Raw genomic sequence first — 22,595 nt, 5'->3', positions numbered from 1 at the left:
TTATTACTCATATATCATTGCCACCTTATACACAGGAGATTTTATTGTGCTTATGTACTCACTGATGATTTCTATTAAATCCAGATCAATCGTTTATATACGTGTACAGAGAGGTGATATCATTTCACGATATCATGATTGTTCATCTAAAACAACCAATAAGACAGATATGGTGTTTCATGCAGTTGGTTTTATTTCATGGGTTTCTAATATTCCTACAGCGCCCTGTCTCGTTTTGTTTGTGGTGTAATTGTTCCAGGAGTTCAGTCAATTTGTTTCAGTTATTCATGAAGCACAAATGCAGAACATTTAATGAGGTGTAATTGTTTCCTCACCTGCCTCCTGACTGCAGATGGTAATTAAAGCTAAATCTGGAACAAAGCAGCAATCTCTTTTTGAAATGAACCTATTTTGTTCGTGGTCCCTGATATAGATTTAATAAACTGTTCAAATGTAAGGCTTTCCTGCTTGTGTGTGTTTGATGTCCCTGTAAAGGGAACACGTACGACTTTTTATTTAAATAGCTTGCGATCTTCATAAAGATCAATTAAATGTGAAAATAACCTTTAGTCTCAGCCAAATTGTGTTTAAGACATTTCTGTTATCCCTATATGAATCATAAATCTGTTCAATACAGTTCTACAGTTTTGTTTTTCATTTTTATAATCAAATACAATTTGTGAGAAAAAAAAAAAACTGGAACTGTTCCCTTCTTCATTTGTTTTTGTGGAATCAGAAGTGTCACACAAGTTTGGACCTCAGTCAACATGATGCAACATTCCCGCATGAATACACGGTTGACTTGTACTCTACCTGAGAGATTCCACCATTTTCTATGTCATTATTCTTTTCCACTTGCTCTTGTGAAACCATCTCTCTTTCCTGCTGCACAGGAAGTGATGAGGTTTGTTTTAGCACTGCTGTAACACTTCTGATAATCGGCTGCAAACCCAGAGAAGGTGTCAATAATTAAAAGGAGGAAAACGTGACAAATACCCGACTGAAGTGTCCCAACTCTGAAGAAAAACATCGGTGGAGTTGGGTGTCCAAAGGGTTCAGGGGTTAATGGTCAAACATTCTGGACGTGAAATCAGATGTTTCATATTTGTATTTTGAAAATATCCCTGAAGTAAAAGCGAGATGGATATTCATATTTTTACAGCCACAAAGAAGGAAAACTATTACAAAACGCTGCTCAGAGGGAATCCTCCCACCACGATATGATGAGCTCCATTTAGGCCATTATGGAAAAAAAAAAAAAAAAAAAATCCTTTAAAAGAAGGGAGGTATATACGCTCACAAAAAGTGGGATTTTAAGTATAGCAAAATTATTTTTTGAAGTTTTCCTGGCTTTTCTTGTCCAAGACCACCCACATCTGCTCTGCATCCAAAAAAAACAGGAAGGTTCATTTTTACAATGTCATGACTTTCACAGCGAGGTTCATTCTGCAGCATCACTGATGACACTAAAAGCCTCCTCGGAGAAATCTGCATCCATCCAGAGCGACGATAATGTCAAAACGTTCACAGCAATGACAGATGTAGTATGAAATCCAACGTCACAGAGCTGAAGCCATTTAAACACGGTCTGCTGAAGTAAAGCCAATATAACCGACACGAGTTATATTTTCCTCCTTTATTATTAGGGTCATTTATTTGCATAAAAAAAAAAAAAAACTGTGAAAATATACAGATATAACAGAAGTTGATTAGCAATATAATCAATAAATTAAAAAAAAAATTATGACTATAAACAACATGTGACATTTTGTCTTGTAAATATATACACAGACTGGACAGCAGTTTATTGCTTGTGGAATGAGTCTTGGAGAAAACGTTTTTTTTTTTTTTTTGGTGATGAACGACCAGCAGCACGTTTGAAATACCGATCTGAAGTCCCGTAAAGGCGTCACTCCCGGACGTCTTTACGGAGGAGGGCGAGCAGGTCCACCGCAAGACTGGCAGTCTGCAGGTTAGCTAGTTCCAACTGGATTGTGCTTTTTTAAGCCAAAGCAAAAAAAAAAGAAAGCAAACACGAGCTATGAAAGTCACGTAAAGTACTTAAAGCGAGGGGTGGGGGTGGGGTGTGTGTGTGTGTGTGTGTGTGTGGGGGGGGGGGGGGTCCAGTCAGTCCTCCGACAGCAGCCGGTGGAAGTGATCCTTCCTCTTCTTCAGCACCTCCTGAAAATCCTCCTGAAAAAACACAGCGGGAGATATTCAGGCCCGACCGTGAGACCGGGGGTGGGGGTGGGGAGGGTGGGGGGGGGGGATAGCAGGCAGATGCTGCTGTAGATAACCGGCCTTTTTCATTCACATCCGACTGCGGGAAAAAACTCAAACAATCCACCGGCCGCTCCGTGAAACCGACACACGAATGAATCTTCAGCACTTCAGGACTCCCAACAGTGTGAAGCTCCAGGAGACACGTCCCACAGATTCATGGATCAATACATATATTGTCTTCTGATCGGGAGTCCCACAGCTCAACTCAAAGAGTGTTTTCTAATAATCACCGATACGATGTCAGAGTTGTCTTTCTCTCAGATTTAAAACATTTGTAGGGCAACAAACAATTATTTTCTCCCGGCTTGTGTATTAAGAGATATATCAGTCGATGAATTGGAGACAGTCAACTCAAATTTTGATAATCGGATCATCATTTCAGTTATTTGTCTTTAATAAAAAAATACTGAACATTTGCGGATTCTGGTTTGAGCGTTCGATGCATTTCTTTGTTGCGTGTCCTGTTAATGGAATATCTTTGTGGTGTTGGTCTGTTGGTTGCATGAAATAAACATGTGAAAACATGTTAAGAGACAAAATGATTAATCCGAGATATAATAAGATCCCACTGATCAATAATGACAATTATCATTAGTTGTAGCCGCACGACATATATCAGACAAGACCGGGTTAGAAGCGAGCGCATGTCCGAACCACGTAACAAACACGACTGGGATTTTAATTTGAAACCGATACAGGAAGTTGGAGAATTCGTCCGACCGCCCAGTGACAGACATTGTTTTTACAGGCCCGACACCGTTGTAGAGGTCCAGTCAGAAACTGAAAAATGCCCATCAACCATGTCCTCAAACACGTGATGATGTCATAATATGTCTTGTTTATTCTGGTAAAAAATAAAATGAATAAAAAAGTCCCATTAATTATCATTAAAAAAATATATATATATATATATAAATGCCACACATTTTTGCAGGAACCATCACATGGACGAGAGTTTTGTTTGAAACCTATTAACTAATGATTGTTCAAAAACACTGATGCCAATAATTTACTTATCAATAATTCAATACTTGTTGCAGCTCTAAATGTCTGCTTGTGTCCCTGCATGGAAATCACTGGAATCGGTTTTAATTATGATAACAGTAGTCAAATCTGATGTTCATTATGCCTCAATATAACTTGTACTAAATTGTATGTTTAAAAAAAAAAAAAAAAAAAAGTAACAGTCATGCTGTCCCTTCAGCTCACTGTACTGCAGCACTTCTGCACATTTTGCTTCTAATAATCAATAACTTCACTCACAGCCCCAGTTCTGAATTCCCACACGAGTTGGCATCAAAAGAAGATCATGGTAACGGTTAATAATCTCACACTCGGCCGACGGTCTTCTTTTAGTTTGTGAAATTTAAACCTGCGGTAACGGGTTGTGCGGCCACTAGGTGGCAGCAAAATCAAGTCATGAACACGACGCCGACACGCCATCACCGTTTGATTTGATATAATGAACTTGTTAAGTCAACTCAATCACACATCCAGCTGCTATGGGGGCAACATTATCTTTCACTTAAAGTTGTATTTGTGTCCACCGGACCAATGCACGTTGAATAATTCACTCTTAAGATCCGTTCTGTCCGCGTGCTCCACTGTGCGCGTTGGTAATTGTGTCTGCTGTTCGGCGCTCAGCAGGTAGGGTATTTTTCTCTGTAAACAGTTTCCTGCTGCGGCTGAAAACGCCGATATGAGAGCAGCGAGTGAAAACTGAAGTGGGTCAGTTGAATAATGAGATAAAACTCAACATTAAACTGTCCGGCTGAGGGCAGCTGCAGATCTAAGCCGCAATCACCTGCATCTTGGTCAACCGTACTGTCATTTGAAGCAGTGTCACTCTAAAAAATATCAATCTTGGCCGCTTTTATGGTGAGTTTTAGTAAAACGAAAAGGGGAAAATATGAATAGCTGCTCATACCGGAGGGGGGGGGGGGGGGGGACACAACAACCAAAACATCTGTAAAACAAAGGTGTGATAAAGACAGAAGACGTGATGCAGACTTACAGCTGCAGACAGTTTCTCCATGTAGGGGATGAGCTTCTGCAGTTCTCGGTCCTGAGACTCTCCGTTCCAGCTCTTGATAGGAATCATGTTCATCAGCTGCAAAAACACCAGAAACGTGATGAACTGCGCAGCTGAAGATAAAACCGCAGTCCGAGAAGTAGGAAAACACCTCAAAAGGCACAGTACTGAGAGGAGTAGATGACGGGTAGATGGAGTTGTTGGTTTTTAGTCTTCTGACGGGATTCGCTCATAATTCTACACTCGCAAAATGTCATCAGCCTACTCCGTCAACAAACAATGGAAATGATACGTTATATTTTCACCCCGCTGTGATCCAAGGCACCCTCTAAAACGCATCGTGGGCCCCAAAGGCGTCGCTTGAAAACAGCCTCCTAAAAGCGGAGGTGTTTCTGAAAACGTGACAGAACTGTCAGCGTCCACTAAAACCGATACCAAACGGTCAATACTAAATACTAAATCAATACTAAAACGGAAGCTGTGGTATTTTGCTGACCGACGGCGTAGCTTCACACTCGGGTGTGTTGCGCCGTCGGCAGCCACGGATGGCAAATAAAGTCCGACGACATCATTTAAAACGTGCTCACGTCGTATCCCGTCTTTAAAAAAAAAAATTAAAATAAAACAAGGGCGCACGCAAGCCGAGGATGCCGTCGATCTCGCGGGGTTAAACTCGGCTCCGGAGAACTTACATGGTAGGGATACGTGTGGGGTGCGTTGTCAAGGACCACCGTCTTGGAGAAATCCCTCCCGATGATGCTCAGGTCTTTGATGTAGTGGCCGAGGACGCAGGCACAGTCGTCCTGATACAGCCGGTGTCTGCGGGGACGGGAGGGGAGCGGTGGAGGGGGAGGGAGAGAGGGGAATCAGCCACGTGGGAAAACTCACCACCTGCATCACTCACGAGCCGAGGCCGATGAGCCCGGTCAAACGAAAGACTTCATGAAACGTACCGGAACAGCTTTCTCTGCGGGTCCAGGATGTCCAGGATCTTCTCGCCGTATTCCTTCTTTGCACACGTGTAAACAAACAGCTGGAACGGAACACAAGACGGCAGCGGGAAGTCAACACGGACCGGAGACGTCACCAATCGGGGGCTTACCGATCCGTTATACGACCGGCCCGGTGCGTGCGGAGGCGGCTGGGCCCGTTTGGAAAGCTTGGTGACGAGTTTTGACTTCACAGAAAAGATTTTAAACTTGTCGAGCGCGGACGGCAGTTTGTCTAAAATACCACGGCGCTTAACGAACAACCGAACAATTTGATTTCTTTAATTTACTCATTTGTGAACACGCACCTCGTAGATTTTTGACATGGCCTGCAGAAACTCCTTCACGTGTGGTCGCAGGATCACGTACACCTGTTGACAACAGAGAGGAGGACAAAACAAATGAGCGAGTCAATACAGTTTCCATTGAATAATCCAGATGTTCTGTCAAACAGGTACTTTTTTTTTTTTTTTAACCATATATATGACTTATTCTGTAGCAGGTAGTCAACTAAAAATGTGCTTTTTCAAAGTCTCAGCAGTCAGAGTGGGCAAACTGCACAATAATAAAACTCATTTACTTTTAGTAGTTTACTTAGGAGCTGAATGGAGAACCCATTTTCTAAAACTAGTGTTTCCATTTTAGGATGCCAGAGAGAATAATAATAATAATAATTTTTTAAAAAAATTAATAATCACTTTACAGATATGTTACAGCTTCAAAATGCTTTCCAGCAGTCTGTCAATCCAGGTATGTTTGAGGTGCGCATGAATGAGCCACAACGGAATTCTCAAAACGGCCTCGAGCTGCAAGATAAACTGATCAGCAGGCCGTAGTTTCACTAACTTTAAAGCAAAAAAAATACAAAAAATGATTATTAGTTGCAGCCATCAAAACAGCTTCTGCAAAACTCAAACGTGCACAATTTAAAAGTTCCTATTTTCACAAACATGCTGAACCTAAACCTCAAGTCGCCGATTCATTCAAACCGATCAAATGAAATAAAACGACATCACGGCGCAGATGCCGAGTGGCAAGCGCAGCTCGTCACCTTGTACCAATGGTCCTGGAAAGCGGTGTGGAAGGTGAACTCTGCGTCCTCGATCACGTTCAGAGAGCCGAACATCAGGGTCTCCTCCTGGAGGCGCACGCAGCAAACAACCCGGGTTACACTCTTCCCGCCCCTCTCCGAACGGCACAGAGACGTTACGAATTCACGTGCCGCGTCGAGATGTTCATTCGTCTGCAGTAAATGAGGGGGATTCGACTCACCAGGTCGACCACCAGCGTGGCCTCCGGGGTGCTCCTGGTCTTGGGGGGAATGTCTCGGAGACAGGGTCGGGAATACTGAGACTGCGACGGGATGTTCTTGATGAAAGTAAGTCTGAAAACAAAAAAGACAACGAAGCCCTCAGAACTGAAATAATAACAGCAGTCTTTCGCAATGAATCAAGACTATAAGCGGAGATATTTTCTGCACCTGCCCGGTGTGTGTGTGTGTGTGTGTGTGTGTGTTTCTGTTGTGTGTGTGTGTGAGCTGGTGGGTTTCGTTGCTAGCGTTGCAGTTTGATCTCCGGCTAGAGCTGCCTGAAGGTTTAACAAAATATTTCACTTTCATTTTGCGAAAGCCAACTTTTAAGTTATCAAATCTAAAATGTGTGCTCACTGCGCATTTGAACTGGAGTTCTGCTGGAATTTTTTTTGTCTTTTTTTTCCCCCAGGATCAACATCACGTGACTAAAGTGAAATGTCGAAAAGTTTTTTTATTTGTCAATTGCATCATAACAGTAGGTTTGCAGATCCCATGTGAACTGATGTTCTGCCGCTCCTAATGTCGGGGGTTGAGTGTACAATAACGGCAGAAGGCTCCGTCTCCGATAGAAATGCTCACGGGTTGAAGACTTCGTCGTCCTCGTCTCCAGCCAGAAGGTCAACGGAGCCAAAATCAAACACGCCTTGTTCCGGGCTCATCAACACGTTGTCCCCAGTTCCTGCACACTTCAAATCTGGAGCGAGACAAATAAATACACCAGCTGTAAGCAACGAGGGTCTGAGTGACCGGGGGACCTGAATACTTGTGTACGGTCACTCGACGAGACCCCCGACGGTTCCCTTTCCTCCGCGCCGCGCAGATTTGTTCAGCGGAACAGGCCTGCTGGACGGACGAGAGGAAACGAGACACGTAAATCCAGTCAAAGTTTGACTTGTTTTTTTTTTTTTTAAATGACGGGAAGCTCCGAGGATTTATTTAGTGCGACATGACAAAGTGTAATGAACTAAATATCAAAAGAATGACATTGCTAAATGAAGCCCATTTAAAAAAATTAAAAAAATAAAAAAAAATTCCATAAGTGACCACAACATGGACGTAACTGGAGCACCAACCACAACACAAGAGGCTCATTTACAATGTTTATGACTTTTCGGAGGGCCGCGGTAATAACTCGTAATGCATCCGATACAAAATGGTGATACCTTTAAATGGTGAAATAAATACCAACTGGCAGCACGCCACATTAATCCTCAGCTCGAGCCTGCCGCTTCAATGTGACGCACCGAGGGGGGGGGGGGGGGGGATTTATTTCCAGCAGCGACAAAAGCCGCCGGTACATTTATCCTGCGGTTGGCGAGAGAGTTTCCTCCACCAGCCACTTTCGTCACGAGGAGACAAAAGGAGCGTCGGGCGGGACGGCCGGGGGTGTCCCCCAAAAGGAGGCCAAGCCTGGTATTGATGAAAACGGCGGTAACCCGTACTCACTCTCTTTGCTGGGCGTGAGGAAACGCATGATGGGCGAGTAGATGTTTCTGGCCGTCGCGTTACGAGGAGACACCGGGTCGATCTCCGACAGGATGCGCTGGTGTCGCACGACGGGCCTGAGTGGCGTCTTAAAGGCCAAATCTAGAAGATGGCTCGGAAAATAGGACACAAGAGCGGAGCGGCGTATGAATTTCACACTCCGGGAAACAACGTGGCAAAACAGATACGAGCTTCCTGGGATGTAACAAAGTGTTAGAAAAATTACTCCTAGAGGCTTTGGTTCAAAATCAAACAGATCGGACATTTCATTTTGCAAGGAGGAGCAAATACATGCCACCCTCAAAAGAGAGGTGTCTCCTGCATTGCTCCCAGATCTCCTCCTTGGTAAGCTGACAGTCACCCCCCCCACCCCCCCCCCCACCCCATTCCCTTTGTATCTGCTTTCGTATGGTAATACTGAGTTGGGTGTAGGTCAACAGTCACTGAGTCAATCAGATGTGGAAAGTAAAACAAAAAGGAATCACTTGCAAATAAGAGAGAGAACAAAAGAGACTTTTCGGAGCCTTCTTTACAAGAGACTTTCCGGAGCCACGATGCAAACAAGAGGAAGAGACAAATCTCTCTCTCCCCGCCTCCCCCCCAATCACAAAGGGATTTGTGATCCTGTCGCAGAGCGAAATCTACCGATGGCGACAGAATACCCGATTCTCTGTCCTCGACGGCGATGGCCCTCTTCCTCGCCCGGCCGCGAGGCAGCTGTCGCCTCGTCATGGTGGGAACTTCATCGTCCGAGTCGCTATCCGAGGCCTCCTCAACCTGCACGGTAGAACAGATTGAAAACTAAAATTAAAGTATCGCTGCGTTCAGTCTGGAGGAACGGACGTTTGAAGATCCATTCCCAGTTGAGATTTACAAAACCCAGTGTCACAATACTTTGGGGAGGATTTCTCACTTGATATCCATCTTTACACAGAAAACCTTCATACGTCCTCTAAAGCCTTCTTGTTGTTGTTGTTTTTTTTTTTTAATGTGATCACAACATATAGTTAAAAATAAACTCTCTGGGGGAACTGTCTCTACGTGACCGGACAACATTTCTTTGGCACTTCAGTAAGGTAGGTAGGTGTGATGTGATTTATTGGTCAATTAAGCGATTATTCAAATGCTAATTTCACACATTAAGACAAAAGGCTTCACTGTGATGAAGAAGAACAAGTTCCACGGTTCAAATGTCTCTGCAGAGGAAAAGCACCACAATACTGTTGGTTGTCAACAAGATGTCTACAGGTTGCGGAGTTTAAGCAGCACAATGACTTCAAAGGTTCTGTAGTCGAATGTTGAACGTGAAAGAGATAGTTCACTTTGCCCAGGATCATTTTCTCCTCTAAAACAAACACAAAATGAAGCCCAAAAAAAGATGACACTTTAACATGCAGTGGTTTCAGTCACTTTCAACAACAACAGCTGATGTTAGCAGCTGGACTTGCTCGGTTTTCTCTGTTGTACGTCGAAGATCATCAGGTTTCGGGGCAGCATTTTCACCGCCCTCAGACATTTCAAATACTCAAAGCTAGAAAAAAATGAGTTTATGGCTTAAATGAATGAACAAGAGTTGCCCTTTGGCTTGTGGGGAGCTTTGGGACTGTGGTCGGTAGTTATTTGATATAAAACTATGCATTTTGACACAACGTTGGATTGCTATCATGACAATATTTATTTAAAATGCGTCCCGCAAATATCCCCCCCTCATTATTTTTTTTTTGGTCTGTATTTTTAAAAAGGAAGAAAAAAAAAAAAAAAAAAAAAAACCTCTTTTTAATCTGGATTTTTAATCTGGAGTGCTGTTTATCACCTTGATTGTAAAGTCTTCATTTATATTTTTCTCCCAGGTGTGCTGTCTGCTCTTGCTCTAAACGTGAAGCACTTTGGGCTGCATCCTTGTATGAAAGGTGTTATATAAATTAGTGTGAGTTGATTTAAAAAAATAAATAATAATAAATTTAAAAAAAAAAAATGCACTGTCCGCCAGAGAAGTAATAATCCCCCCCAATCACTGGTCAAACTGAGTTGATAGTGAAGGGCTGTGAAAGCGGCTTTGGGTGCTGCAGGTAAGTGTTAAAATATGATTATTTATAATGAAAATAACACGCTGAAGCATCCAAAATGAGCGTGAGGTTGAGTCCTCAGCTTTCTACAGCAGCGTAAACAAAAGCTGAACGATCGGTTGCATATTTTGGTGTTATTTTTTAGTGCACCTTATGTCTTTCAAACCCCTTTCACATTATTAAATAAATAAATAACCAACCTAGCCACGAATCGTTGTTGAAACACGACAGAAAATGTGAGTGGAGCCCAGAGGCGGCGAGCCGCTGCTGCTCCCCAACACGCCACCAGCCGACGTTACGACACTTTACGACAAGTTACGACACTTTACGACAATTCCAAACTCGCCGAACCAAACGGCCGGCTAACTAGCTTAGCATCACAACACCCGAGACTATTCCGTACACTACCGGGTCCGTTAACGAGCACGGCGTTTACTGTCGAGAAAGCACCACGCTACCGACCGGGGGCGGGAGGAGGGAGAGAGAGGGAGGAGGGAGGTGGGGGGGACAACGGCAGCAAACAACGGGGTTTACCTTGTGTGGAAGCGGCCTTTCGGTCACCGAAACCGACAGGCGCGCTCGTTTCGGCGTCGCTTTGTCGGACCGTCGCCGTCTGGTCGTCGGCGTCTCCGAACACGCCGTCAAGGTCTTCTGAGACCTCAGTCTCATTTTTCTTCTTTATGCGGTAGTTTGTAATCATCTACACGTAAACACTTCCCGCTGTAATGGAGGTGATCGACACTTCTTCCTCCTCCTCCTCCTCCTCCTCCTCCAGCTGGTTTAGCTGGTTTAGCTCCGCCCCGCTCATCCGCCGCGTCTTCCTCGAATCAATGAGTGTTTAAATCTGCCGGGGTGCGATAGGTTCATGACAGCGGACGCTCTTATTGGGCGGTGCTTCAGAAAACTCCAGCGTTAAACGGGAGGCGCCAGTCACGTTGTAAAAGAGGAGGGGGGGGGGGGGGGGGCAACATCTGGATCGACACAGAAACCTCGTTTAAATACAGCAGTGTTTTTTTGTTGTTGTTTTTTTTTTTAATTAGTTTAGTTTTATTTATTTGTCCACATAATAAAACAGAAAAGTACACTGAAGGAGCCAGATAGATTTTAAAAGGGCCAAACATTTTATATAAAGAGATTACACCTCAACAACCGTGGAGGGATTACTGAGCAGGCCCCGGGGCCCCCCCCCCAAAGTGTCAGGGGGGCCCCTAAATCAAAACCCCTGTCTGAAGGAACTGTTTATCTTATTTATTTACTTATTTAAACCAGCCAACAGTCTAATATGTACAATGATCTTAACTTTGTCAAATTAGATTTCTCTGTGACAATAATAAATGAATATCCATATGATAAATCACTGACAGGGGTATAAAAGAAAAAAACAATAAAAGAATTTCCCCTTGGGGATTAATAAAGTGTCTATCTGTAACATTTATAAAGATTTTGTTGTTTTAAGTATATTTTTGAATGCAGGACTTTTACTCTCGTGATCAGCTGATCGCGCCGAGCAGGCCTCCACTGCTGCTGCCCCCGGAGCGAGGCCTGAAATCCAGGACGAACTTCGGAGAAGACGTCGGGGTTGCAGAGCTGGAGCTCAGCTGAAGGCGAAGAGGAGGAAATATAAACCATCGGTACCGGCGATCTTAATGGGGAACGTATTATTTGCCGAGGGAGTTCTCGTCCGCCATTGTCATCGCTGTGTACGTTCCCCCATCAGCTGACGCAGAGGCAGCAGTGGACACCATCCACTCCACTGTGTCCAAACTGCAGACGAAGCATCCCGGTGTATTTTTGGCAGTTACTGGAGACTTTAACCAGTCTGGATAAAGCTCTGCCAACTTTGCACCAGTATGTGAACTGCCCCACCCGGAACAATAAAACCCTGGACCTACTGTATGCTAATGCCATGGATGCATACGGTGCTACTGCCCTGACGGTGGTCGACTTCAGGAGGAAGACGACGGCTCCACAACCGCTGAGAGTTCTGGGAGAGGAGGTGGACACGGTGGAGGAGGACAAGTACCTGGGTGTGTCCATCGACAACAGACTGAACTGGAAGACCAACATCAACGCTGTCCACAAGAAGGGGATGAGTCGACTCTTTTTCTTGAGGAAACTTCGATCCTTCAATGTGTGCAGCGAGATGCTGGAGATGTTCTACCATCTGTTGTGGCCAGTGCTTTGTACCTCGCTGTGGTCTGCTGGGGGAGCAGCGTTGGAGCCGGAGACACCAACAGACTTAACAAACTGGTTAAGAAGGCCGGCTCCATCATCGGCTGCAAACTGGACAGCCTGGAAAAGGTGGTGGAGAGGAGGACGCTGAACAAACTGTTATCCATATTGGATAATCCTGTCCACCCTCTCCACCACCTGCTGCAGGGACAGAGGAGGACGTTCTCCAAAAGACTCGTCCAGCTCCGCTGTCACAAGGACAGATACAGGAGATCATTCCTGCCGACCGCAATAAGACTGGACAATAACTCACCTCTGGCAAAATCCATCACAGTACAATAACACTGTTGACTGTGTTTGTTTGTTTAAATATATATATATATATAAAAAAATATATATATATATATATATACACACAGTACTGTATATACTGTGCATTTTTATATTTAATATTTTTTACTGTTATTTTATTGATTTCCTGTATCTATAAATGCTGCTGTAGCGAAAAAAAAATTCCCCTTGGGGATTAATAAAGTACCTACCTACCTACTTCATGATGCAGTATTACTAAGCTACTTTTACTTAATTAAAGGATTTGCATAATTAAATCCCCCACTATCTTCCATTAACGATACACTAATATACAAAATACTCCTGAGATTGGAACACGTACATCTATCCCTCCCTTACTTTTGGCAATTGTAAGTACTTTAAAAGTTTTCGTGTGAAATGAAATTGCACCTGGTCATGTCTTGTCCGTAGATGCTTCTGGTTGTTTGAGTTAACAAGGTAAATCTGGGATAAAATAACTGATTAGTGACTGTACTGACCAACGGGCTGCCTAATCTGAGAATACAGGTTATTAAATAACCTCCAACACTCTGTTGACATTTAAGAAAGGTGATATTTTTTATTAATTTCAGATTCAAAATAAAAGTATTCACACAAACACATACTGAGTAAATAGGCAAGAATAACTCTTCATCCTTCAAAAAAAAAAAAGAAAAGAAAACAATAAACAGTTGCATTGCCCGCTGCCACTTCACCGTTGCCATGGTTACCGGGAAACATCCCATTCATCAAAAATGTAATCATTTATAGAAAAGAAAAAAAAAAAAGGAGGAATATAGCACACATTAATAGAGCAGACTGAAAGAGTTGAAAACAGACTTGCCGTATTGACAGTGGTACAAGAAGCAGTACTCGTAGTAGTACTAGTAGTAGTTAGCTGTTGTGCTGGAGGTTCCCTGTTGTTGGTGCTCAAATAAACGAAACAGCAGAAGTGTTACGAACGTGTAATGACAACAAAGGGGAACAGACACGGAGGGAGAACATATCTCAAGTGTTTGAAATGAACCTCCTAACCAGAAGGACAAGACATCCGCTGAGATCATAAAACAAACGGGCCCGACTTTGTAGAGTCAGAAAACAGCGTTCATCTCTGACCCGGCTTGTCGAAGTTGATCTCGGACCCCGGTGCTCGCCCCTTCGTGCCCTCTTCCTGCTAAACTGTAACTTGAGCCCTCACTGGGTTAAATGCATCGAACTGGAGGTAGAGGTAGATTTTCCTGAGAAGTTGTAAGAGACGAGAGACAGAGCCTTGTTTCCGTTCTGAAGATACTCGAAGACAAGTGAAGCTCACACGCTCGCGCGCGCACACACACACACACACACACGCGCGCACACATTACATGCTTCCCTAAAATAATCACATTATTATCATTATTATCGCTGTATTCATAAATCTGCTCTAGAAGTAATCTCTGTGTGTCGGGGGGGTTGCTACAGCATGCCCCCCCGCCCCCCCCCCCCCCCAAAAAAAAAAAAAAAAAAAAAAAAGAATATAAGCATGTTATAATCCATAGCCCTAAAAAGCCATATTTCTGAAATAGTCTAATTGAATGAATTTTAGTAATACAGGTTAATTGATACAATTGTCACAGCAGAAGGCACCTGGTCATTTTGTCATCATCACTTCCCCTGTCCACATGATAGGAGGTCAAGTCAGTGGTGAAATCCAGTCAAAAGCCCACATGCACCTTAACCCGTAACTGCGGACCAGGTCAAATTTTAACGAGTGGGAATAAAAGCAGCAATGGTTCAAGGTAAAATACTGTAGTTTTGATGTTGTTACGTTAAAAGGTTTGCCAATCAAAATAGACTCTCAGGGTTTGTGCTGATATTATTACATTATCAGGAAATTAAACTCCAATACAAACACAATGCGGTAAATTGAGCGCGCGAGGAAAATGATATTCGGCTTGGTCATTGTTCCAATCTGTACAGCTGCATAAAACAAGCTGACTTTTGAAATCAATCCAAGCTTTGAACTGCATTACCACACAACAAAGATGCAACTCTGACGCAGAAATAAAGCCAAAGTCTTGTGCGAGCATTGTCTAATCGAACGACGAAAACCACCCGCAGGCTCTATGAGTGGAAGCGCCTACAGACACGCAGCCTTCAGAAATAATATAGAAACCGGTCTGAAGCACAATCTGCTTTTTTTTTTTTTTTTTTTTTTTAAACTCGGTGCGACTTAAAATATGAGGAATCAGCTCCCTCCGATGTGGAGGACCCAATTGACCACAGCTCCAGAGAAAGAGGCAGGTTTGATTGATCGGTATGCTGATTGTGTTTCTTCTTTCTGGGTGAATTTGAATGCCTTACTGTCTCTGCGAGTCTGGTTTTAATGGGAGTCTTAGTGTTGCATGATGATCATCTGAATGCCGATTTAAAGGCTTTTACACCCCCAACAACGCTAAAACTCTGGAAACACCGGAAGGAAATTAAGATAGAAACGCTGAAAGTTTGGATTTTCTCTGACGTAAACCGAATCTTTGAAGACGTTAAAACCCTTTTGCGTTTCCAAATCGGGAAAACTGAGCCGATTGGGCGTCGTAACAAAACCTTCCACTGAGGGGAGCTCTTACCACAGACGCCGAGGCTTCGGCCGGTTCCTCAACTATGACCTCCCTGATTCCCCTAGTTTACCCAACTCGGTTATTTGATCAAAGGCGAGAGAGTCACATTTGAGCAGATATCTGATTGTCTGCTGTCACTGCAATCTCTTTCATAGTCTTCGTGAAACCGGCGTCATTTTTGATCCAGTTTCCCTGCATGAACACGGCCGCCTTTGAAGAAATCTGCCAAAGCTTTCGTCTTTGAGGTAGAAACGGGGCTTGATTGTGGTTGAAGGGATGTCAGTGTTCGGGAGGTATACAGTGTTGTCCTAACTTCTCCTGATTGTCGCCACCACGCAATTAAAAACATGCCCAACATCCCTTAAAAAAATGCAGCCATGCACACACACATGCACACGCACGCACACACACACACACACACACACACACACACACACACACAGAGAGAGAGAAAGAGAGCTGCAGTACCGCCACTGTTCAAATGCAAATATCCCTCCGGACCGATCAATAGATACAAGATAAACATGGATCCATTGAAGGGGGGGGGGTGCAGGTGCTTGAATGTTGCCTCGGGGAGGCCAAAAGGTCAGGGGGGAGGGGTCAAATCTAAAAAAGATCAGGATTGATTGAATTTAGCCTCCTCCAGGATCCCCTTCCCCCCACAAACCGATGCTTTCAACTGCAGCGCGCCTCTTGATTGTCAGCCATTACCAGCAGCGGTGACATCTGCTACTCATAGAGAGGACATGAAGAGAGACATACCGAGCTTTCCGTGAGCCGTCACACCGGCTAAAACGAGCTAAAACCTACTTCCCCGTCAAAATATCTGTTGTCGGCCAACGCAGAGGAAACGAGGAGGAAGGGACATGCGAGAGAGCCTTTGAAATGTAAATGCGTTTCAAGGAGACATCCTTTCCTCTGGGTGTGTTTGTCACAGCTGGAGCCCCTAAGTGTACCTACAGATCAGCACAGCATGCATACGACACCGTTCCTGTCCGGGGGGGGGGGGGGGCAGGCCGCTCTTCAGAAAAACCAACAACACATTTGGTCAAAACTAAGTGAAGACCAAAATCTGACTTTCTGACATCTTGCATACCCACAGACATTATGAATCCGGAAAAAAAACAACAACAGGATGGGAAAAATAACAAAAGGTAGAAATCCGACTACAACAACGACACTCTGGGTCACTGGCTGGCGAGGGAGCCTCAGCTGAAGCTAATTTACACGTTCCTGTTTCCTGAATTTAGTAAATGATCCTTGATGCTCGGAAATCTTAGTAATCGAGCTTGCCAAACCGAATAAATAATACAAAATCTTATATCATAATGGAGGAAAAAAAAAATGAAACACCAGATACAACAGTCTAAATGCTAACTAGCTTTCCATCTCAGTAGCCTCTGATTCTAGTTAAAGTCATAACTATCTTTAAATCACACTTTCATAATATATTTAGTTAAAGAATAATTTCTCAAACATTTTATCTGTAGATACTGCGTTTTCCCTTTTGATTGTCCAAACATAGAGCGTATTATCAGTATGTAAATGTTTCTTTTCTTTTCTTTTTTTTTAAGCTTTACGTAAGGTCCTTTAGCTGCTTCACGTTCAAATTTCATTTTGAATAAACTTGCTCTTCAGCACCAGTAAGCTGGGTTTGAGATTAAACTCAACCAGAGATCCTATTCTGCTTCCGAAGAACCTTCGATTCTGACACATCTTTTGAAATCCAACTCGCGCTCCACTTTTCTTTTCTCTCTACGCGCTGTTAATACAAGTTCAGTTGCCTGCGAGGTCTCTCTCTATTTCACTAAACTTGAAAGAACAGCATTGGGACGATTGCATGCACCTTCGTTGAGTATGAAGAGTACTTTTCAACTCTGACCAGTGTTTGTGTAGCAGCTGGTGGTGATTTTCCACCGAGAGGCGAATCCAGAATCAAAGCCACGACAGCCGTCTGGTGATATTTGACTGGAACAGTAAAAAAAAAAAAAAAAAAAAACTGATTAGACGGAGGTACAGCTCGCTCTCTGGTCATCTCACGCTGTGTTAAGGCCTCAGAACACAACCCACGTACAAAGCTTGATTTACTTCCTAAAGTCAGTAGGAACGAGGCTGCTTTGCGCAGCGGTGGGTAACAATCTTTAACAGCCTAGGGTCCACAGATGTAACATAAGGTTGAAGTTCAAAAAGCTGAATGATTGATCCACTTCAAAATGCAGAAAACACAACTGCTCGCGAAGTGACGTCGTATGTCCCCGTGTGGCACGTTCAACTTTTTAGAAATCTAACTCGAGAGTTTGTACAAACACCAAGACACAAAGCGAACGCGGAGATGAACCGCTCGGCTCTCGTTAACAGAAGCTCCAAGTAAGCAACAGCTGAACAGTCCGAGGATCACAAGTCCTTCTGTGTTATATCCTAGACGGGTGGCGAGCTCGTCTCAAGTAGACCCTGTCCACGTCGCAGCACAGGATAAGAAGCACTTGGATTAGAAGAAGCACTAAGTCATGCAAAACACAAAGCTGAAACAAAAAAAATAATAGCATCTGTAATCTATAATACAAAAAAAAAAAAAAAAAACAACACGATGTCAGATATGAGCTGAAATACCTGTCGGGTTTCCTTCTGAAGCCCAGGTAGTATCTCCTGACACCTGATTGTCCAGGTGAGTGTCCTACCAATAATAGAGATTTCGTGGACACTCAACTGCTGTGAATTTAAGACAGGAAATCACTTGGTTCTGAACGGCGAAGGGCTTTTATCTACAAATACATGCATGCATTTGACCTTAAGACAATCACTCCATAAGAAGGCCAAGTTAGAAAGAAGATTAAAAACGGCTCTGACGGCAGAGAAAGAGGCGGGAAAGCACTGCTCTGTCAAGTGTAATAAAAGATTACGGGATATTGTACAAAGCGATGAGACACCTGAGAAAAATTGTGAAAACTTAAGTTATTCCCATGAAGCCAGAACCCTAAACAAGAACAGGAACAGTCGGCGTGGACGCCGCCGAGACTCCGAGCGTCCGGCGTGTTGAAGTGCAGCGAGGTGAAAGAATTCATTTTACCACCTGCACAACTGACCTTACTCCTACAAGCAGCCATTTTGAACACTAAGCTTGACAAACTACCTGCAAATTTGGGCATAAATATGACTTGAACTGGGCTTATGTCAACAACAAACAGCTGAGGATTGTAGATCTGAATTAACCAGCTCTCTCAGGAAGGACAACTGCAATACCTGTAACAGCCATGTCGCACTGTAATTAACTACAACCTAGAGGATGGTAGCAATTAATAATGAACCAACTATATTACAAAGTGAATAAAAAGACCCATTCAGATCCTTCACATTTGTATTTCACAAAGCTGTGTGTAGCTCGTTACACAACCGGAGCGCAGAGCTGCACTGGACTTGTTCTTCCTCTTATCCAAAATGGCTGCCATGTGAATAAGGTTAAAAGGTTTTACACAAAATGAGGTCACGACGGTACATTGTTATATGCCCTGAAGAAACAACACATACCTTTAAAGCTTTTCTGATTAAAAATAGAGGATATTCATATTTCTTTCTCTTTTTTTTTTTTATATAGAATTCTAAATATAGATTTTTTTTTTCCTGCAGCGAGAGAATTGTTAAAGATTTAAATGATAAAACACGATAAAGAGAATAACAATAATGATGATAATGACAATGAAAAGTTAAAATAAAATTTTAAAAACTCTCTCCCCTAGAGGATAAAACATCATTGTCAGTCAGTAGCTGTGTTTGTGCATTACCCTTCCTAGTTATTACCTTCTCTTTTATTACATTTATGCAGAAATAAATAATTCACAGGTTGTGCATACGTTTTTGTTTAGCATATACTGGCTCTCAGTTGGGAAGTTTCTTTTTTTTTTTTCCTTTCCTAAATCGTTTTGGCGATGAAGAACAAAAGAGGTGAGTTTGTGAGAGAAAACCTGAGATAGTGTACTTCAAGTGAACTGAGTTTCAGTTTGTGTCTTTCTGTACTGTTGATGGTTCTTCTCTTTGTTTTTGGCATAGATGATATAGAAAATGAGGTTGCTTTTTGGCTTTAGTTAGCGTGGTAATTAAAAAAAACAAAAACAAAAACAAAGAGGAAAGGCTGGGAGTTTGTTAAGACAATGGGTTGCTGGAAGTTGAGGTAGGTGTGTTCTGATGCTGCTGCTGAGGAGCGACGCGACTGCTGGCAGCCTTGTTGGAGACGGACGACGCAGAAGCACCAGAGGAGGCCGACCCTGCTGCTGCCTGAGCAAAAAGAACGCCTGGACAGACAAAGATACGGGAAATCAAAACAAATGAAAGGAGCATCCGTTTAATTTCATCTCTATTTTGAGGCCGATATACTCAGTTGATGAAAAGACCAACAGCACTGTTTGTATTAAGCACGCAGCTGGAGCCATGAGACGATTAGCCTAGCTTAACAGGCACAGTGGCGTCAACCAAACCTGGCAACGTTACCGCGAGAAGTCACAGCAGCTGGTTGTTGTTCGCCAAGAAATACAAAACCCCCCAAATTTGAGCATTTCAGAAAAATGTTGAACTTTTCCTGTTTAAATATTGAATTAAATATGTTGATAAAGAAGAATGTGATAAGCTGGACTTCCTGTGCCTTATGAAAGTGCTACTCACCAGCGTACACCACTCCATTAAGCTCCACTGACATGCTGATGCTGCTCGTGCCGTTGGTGGTGAGGTTCAGAGCCGAGTCTTGCCTGCCATCTGTCAGGAAGACAACAGTTTTCATCTTTTTTTTTCTTTCTTTTTTTTCACTTGTTTTTGCACCTTCCTTAAACCAAATGAGAAAACGTATTTCACAATTTCTCAGCTAAAGCAACATTGTATGTGAATTTCTCAAAAAAGTCCAACAGAACATTTCCGTGAAGTCCCTTTTATTATCACTTACTGAGAAACAGTTTGCATGCTCCATCAGATAGAGAGCAACCAAGACAAACGCTGCTATAAGATCAAAGTCTGTTTGCAGGAGGGAATCCCCACACAGACAATATACAGTGTTTTATGCATGCACGCATGCATACATGCTGAATCTATAGGCTAAACAGATCAACCACTAGATCTGCTGTGGGTTACTTTCTCACTGTTGGCTGCTGTGGTTTGAGGTAAAAAAAAAAAAATTAAAAAAAAAAAGATGAGAATGAATAGAAATACGAACTATCGATGTGTGAAATCTAGATCACACACATGACACTAAAATTCAAAATGAAAAATGTTGCCCACAGCCACTGTGATGTACCTTAATGTGATTAAGATTCGTAGTGATCCAAAATAATGAAAAAAAAAAAAAAAAAAAAAAAAAGGAATCTAATTGGATCTTAAGCGAAGGACAGCTGAGCTGAACGAGGTTTGGAATGATTTTACATTTAGAGCAGGTTAAGATATTCTGGTCTGAGATGCAGGTAAATCTATGAAAGAGCTTCTAGCTTCTTTGTGCTGATTGATTGTTTTAATTTTGAAAACATGAATATGGATTTCCAAATTCTTTAAGGCAGCATCCGATAGTCTCTTCTATTATCCATTTACCTTGAGGCAGTGGCATTCATCACCCCGGGTTACATTTTAATTTTCTCTCGGGTGTTTGCATATATTGATGTCTGTTGAACCAAATGATCCTGTTCCTATCTGCTGCAACCTGTCACTCTAAAATGTAAGAAAGTGAATACTTCCATCAAAGATCAATACTAATTAAAAATTACGATAATCAGATTTTTATCCAGACTGGGGAGTTAGTATTGATTTGGAAATAACAGTTTAATTTCACGAGTGACAAAATCTGTTTTTCCGCCTCACAAACCTCAAACGTTTGAGCGCTCGAGACTCAGCAGATGCAAAAAAGCTCGTTCACAATTTCTTCTCATGTTGGTTAGATAAAGGAGGAATTTCCTCCCCTGGCAGGGCAACGGATGGGAAAACCTAAAAAATAATGCCTGACTGGTTGTTTTGTTCCTCTCACGTTAGCTGAACATGTCAGAAACCCCACAGTGTGATCGGTACCTTGGTTGTTGATGCGGATGTTCATGGGTATCTGAGCGGTCATGGCCAGCAAGTTGTGTTGCAGCGCTCTCTGTAGCAGTCGGTGGTGTTCCTCGGCCGGCAGCGCCATCTTCTTCTCTGGCGGCTCACCGGCCTCCAGTCTGTCCCTCAGCTGCTCCAGAGCTGCCACCTGAGCCGCCATCGCTGCCTGGGCTGCTGCTGCCTGCACAGTAGCCACCGAGTGACCCGCCAAGGCCCCCACTGGCAATCGAGGGAGTCCGATCCCCAGCAGCCCCTGGCCTCCCTCCTCTTCTGGTCGGACAGCACAGAGAGGGAGACGCGGGGAGGTTAAAGTCTGGCAAACTCGTATACAACCAAATATGATGCGTTATCCAGCCGAGATGTAAAACAAACGGTTAAACCGTGGTCTGAGAAGCACAGCATGGGACAACAGGGACGACCACAAATTTGAATTGGCTGCCATCTCTTAAATTTGACAGATGAAGATTGGAGTTTCTTCTCAAAAAAATAGCCTTCGTCGGACCTGATTCTTGCACTAAATGTACTTCTTAGCAGATCAAGGTTCTGCATTGGAGCTCTATTTGAACCTTCGCTGTGATTTATTCACAGAGGAAGTATCTATTTTTATGTTAAGTATTCACCTCAAATGATGCGCATAAATTTGAATGATTTCTAAGCCTTTGTCAAGACAAACCCATCAACTTACTGTGTTTGTCATTTTGATTAAAATTCTTTGAATATTTTAGATTTGATGTGAATATCACGGCCACATTCATGTGTGTTAATCAAAGATGAAATGAGTCAATAACCGCTGAAAACTATTCCCACTTTGAAATCAGTTCCAACAAAACCTCCCTGCAGGAGTTTACTGCATTTGAACCGAGAACAGCATGATGAACAAATCTCACCTTTCTTGATCTTCTGGATGGGGGTGAGCGAGGCCCCGTTGGTGCCCATGGTCAGGCCCATACTGGGCGTGGGGAGCTTTGGCGAGGACAGCATGGTGGGTGTCCCATTGGGTGAGTAGGTGAAGAGGGAGCTGCCGAAGCTCTGTCGTCGTCCTTCCCGTCGATTACTGTCGATGGCTGCCTGAAGCTCGTTGGGGTTGCTCAGACCCCTCTTATCACATTCATACGGGTACAGGTACTTCATGTATCTGAAATCGACACAGTTTGTGTATCTAAATAAACACTTCTTGATATAAAAACATCCTGTGCTGAGTGTATTAGAAGTTCAGCCGACAGCTGAAAATATCAAAAACGTATACAAATTGTAAACCTCCTTCCTGTAAGAAGAGAT

At 43.2% G+C, this 22,595-nt stretch overlaps 2 protein-coding genes across 3 annotated transcripts in view; both read right to left on the bottom strand.

Moving 5' to 3' along the window:
- Positions 1-1,621: 1,621 nt before the first annotated feature.
- ctdspl3 (CTD (carboxy-terminal domain, RNA polymerase II, polypeptide A) small phosphatase like 3) lies at positions 1,622-10,927 on the bottom strand. Its single transcript, XM_069702352.1, has 12 exons — positions 10,702-10,927; positions 8,764-8,878; positions 8,063-8,203; positions 7,196-7,310; positions 6,577-6,688; positions 6,356-6,442; positions 5,613-5,675; positions 5,269-5,348; positions 5,008-5,134; positions 4,298-4,393; positions 2,119-2,193; positions 1,622-2,080 (listed from the first exon to the last, which is right to left on the bottom strand). Exons 1-11 carry the CDS (start codon positions 10,834-10,836, stop codon positions 2,128-2,130), a joined length of 1,137 nt encoding a protein of 378 aa, XP_069558453.1. The 5' UTR covers positions 10,837-10,927; the 3' UTR covers positions 1,622-2,080; positions 2,119-2,127.
- A 7,890-nt stretch (positions 10,928-18,817) lies between these two features.
- Positions 18,818-22,595, bottom strand: part of arid3a (AT-rich interactive domain 3A) — a 38,621-nt gene continuing 34,843 nt past the window's right edge. The window contains exons 6-9 of one of the 2 annotated variants that reach the window (XM_069702348.1): positions 22,205-22,452; positions 21,297-21,587; positions 19,917-20,006; positions 18,818-19,549 (exon numbers count right to left, since the gene is read on the bottom strand). In XM_069702348.1, coding sequence (XP_069558449.1) covers positions 19,401-19,549; positions 19,917-20,006; positions 21,297-21,587; positions 22,205-22,452 — 778 coding nt within the window. In that variant the 3' untranslated portion in view covers positions 18,818-19,400. The remainder of the gene's footprint in view (positions 19,550-19,916; positions 20,007-21,296; positions 21,588-22,204; positions 22,453-22,595) is intronic. The other variant, XM_069702349.1, reaches the window with a different exon arrangement.

Source organism: Brachyistius frenatus, unplaced genomic scaffold (genome assembly GCF_029030835.1).
Source record: "Brachyistius frenatus isolate BFR_SWC_R1_liver_20210118 unplaced genomic scaffold, ASM2903083v1 Contig_41, whole genome shotgun sequence".
Lineage (NCBI taxonomy): Eukaryota > Metazoa > Chordata > Actinopteri > Embiotocidae > Brachyistius > Brachyistius frenatus.
The sequence above is the reverse complement of the archived record's forward strand: the minus strand, read 5'-3'. Positions and strand labels throughout refer to the sequence as shown.

Bases quoted from the DNA above. Each gene is read 5' to 3' on its own strand.
- ctdspl3 (XM_069702352.1), bottom strand. From the start codon at position 10,836: ATGAGACTGAGGTCTCAGAAGACCTTGACGGCGTGTTCGGAGACGCCG. The intron at 6,443-6,576 runs GTGAGTCGAATC...GTGCGCCTCCAG, and splicing joins CCACGCTGGTGGTCGACCTG to GAGGAGACCCTGATGTTCGG. The intron at 2,194-4,297 runs GTAAGTCTGCAT...GTGTTTTTTCAG, and splicing joins TGGAGAAACTGTCTGCAGCT to GAGGATTTTCAGGAGGTGCT.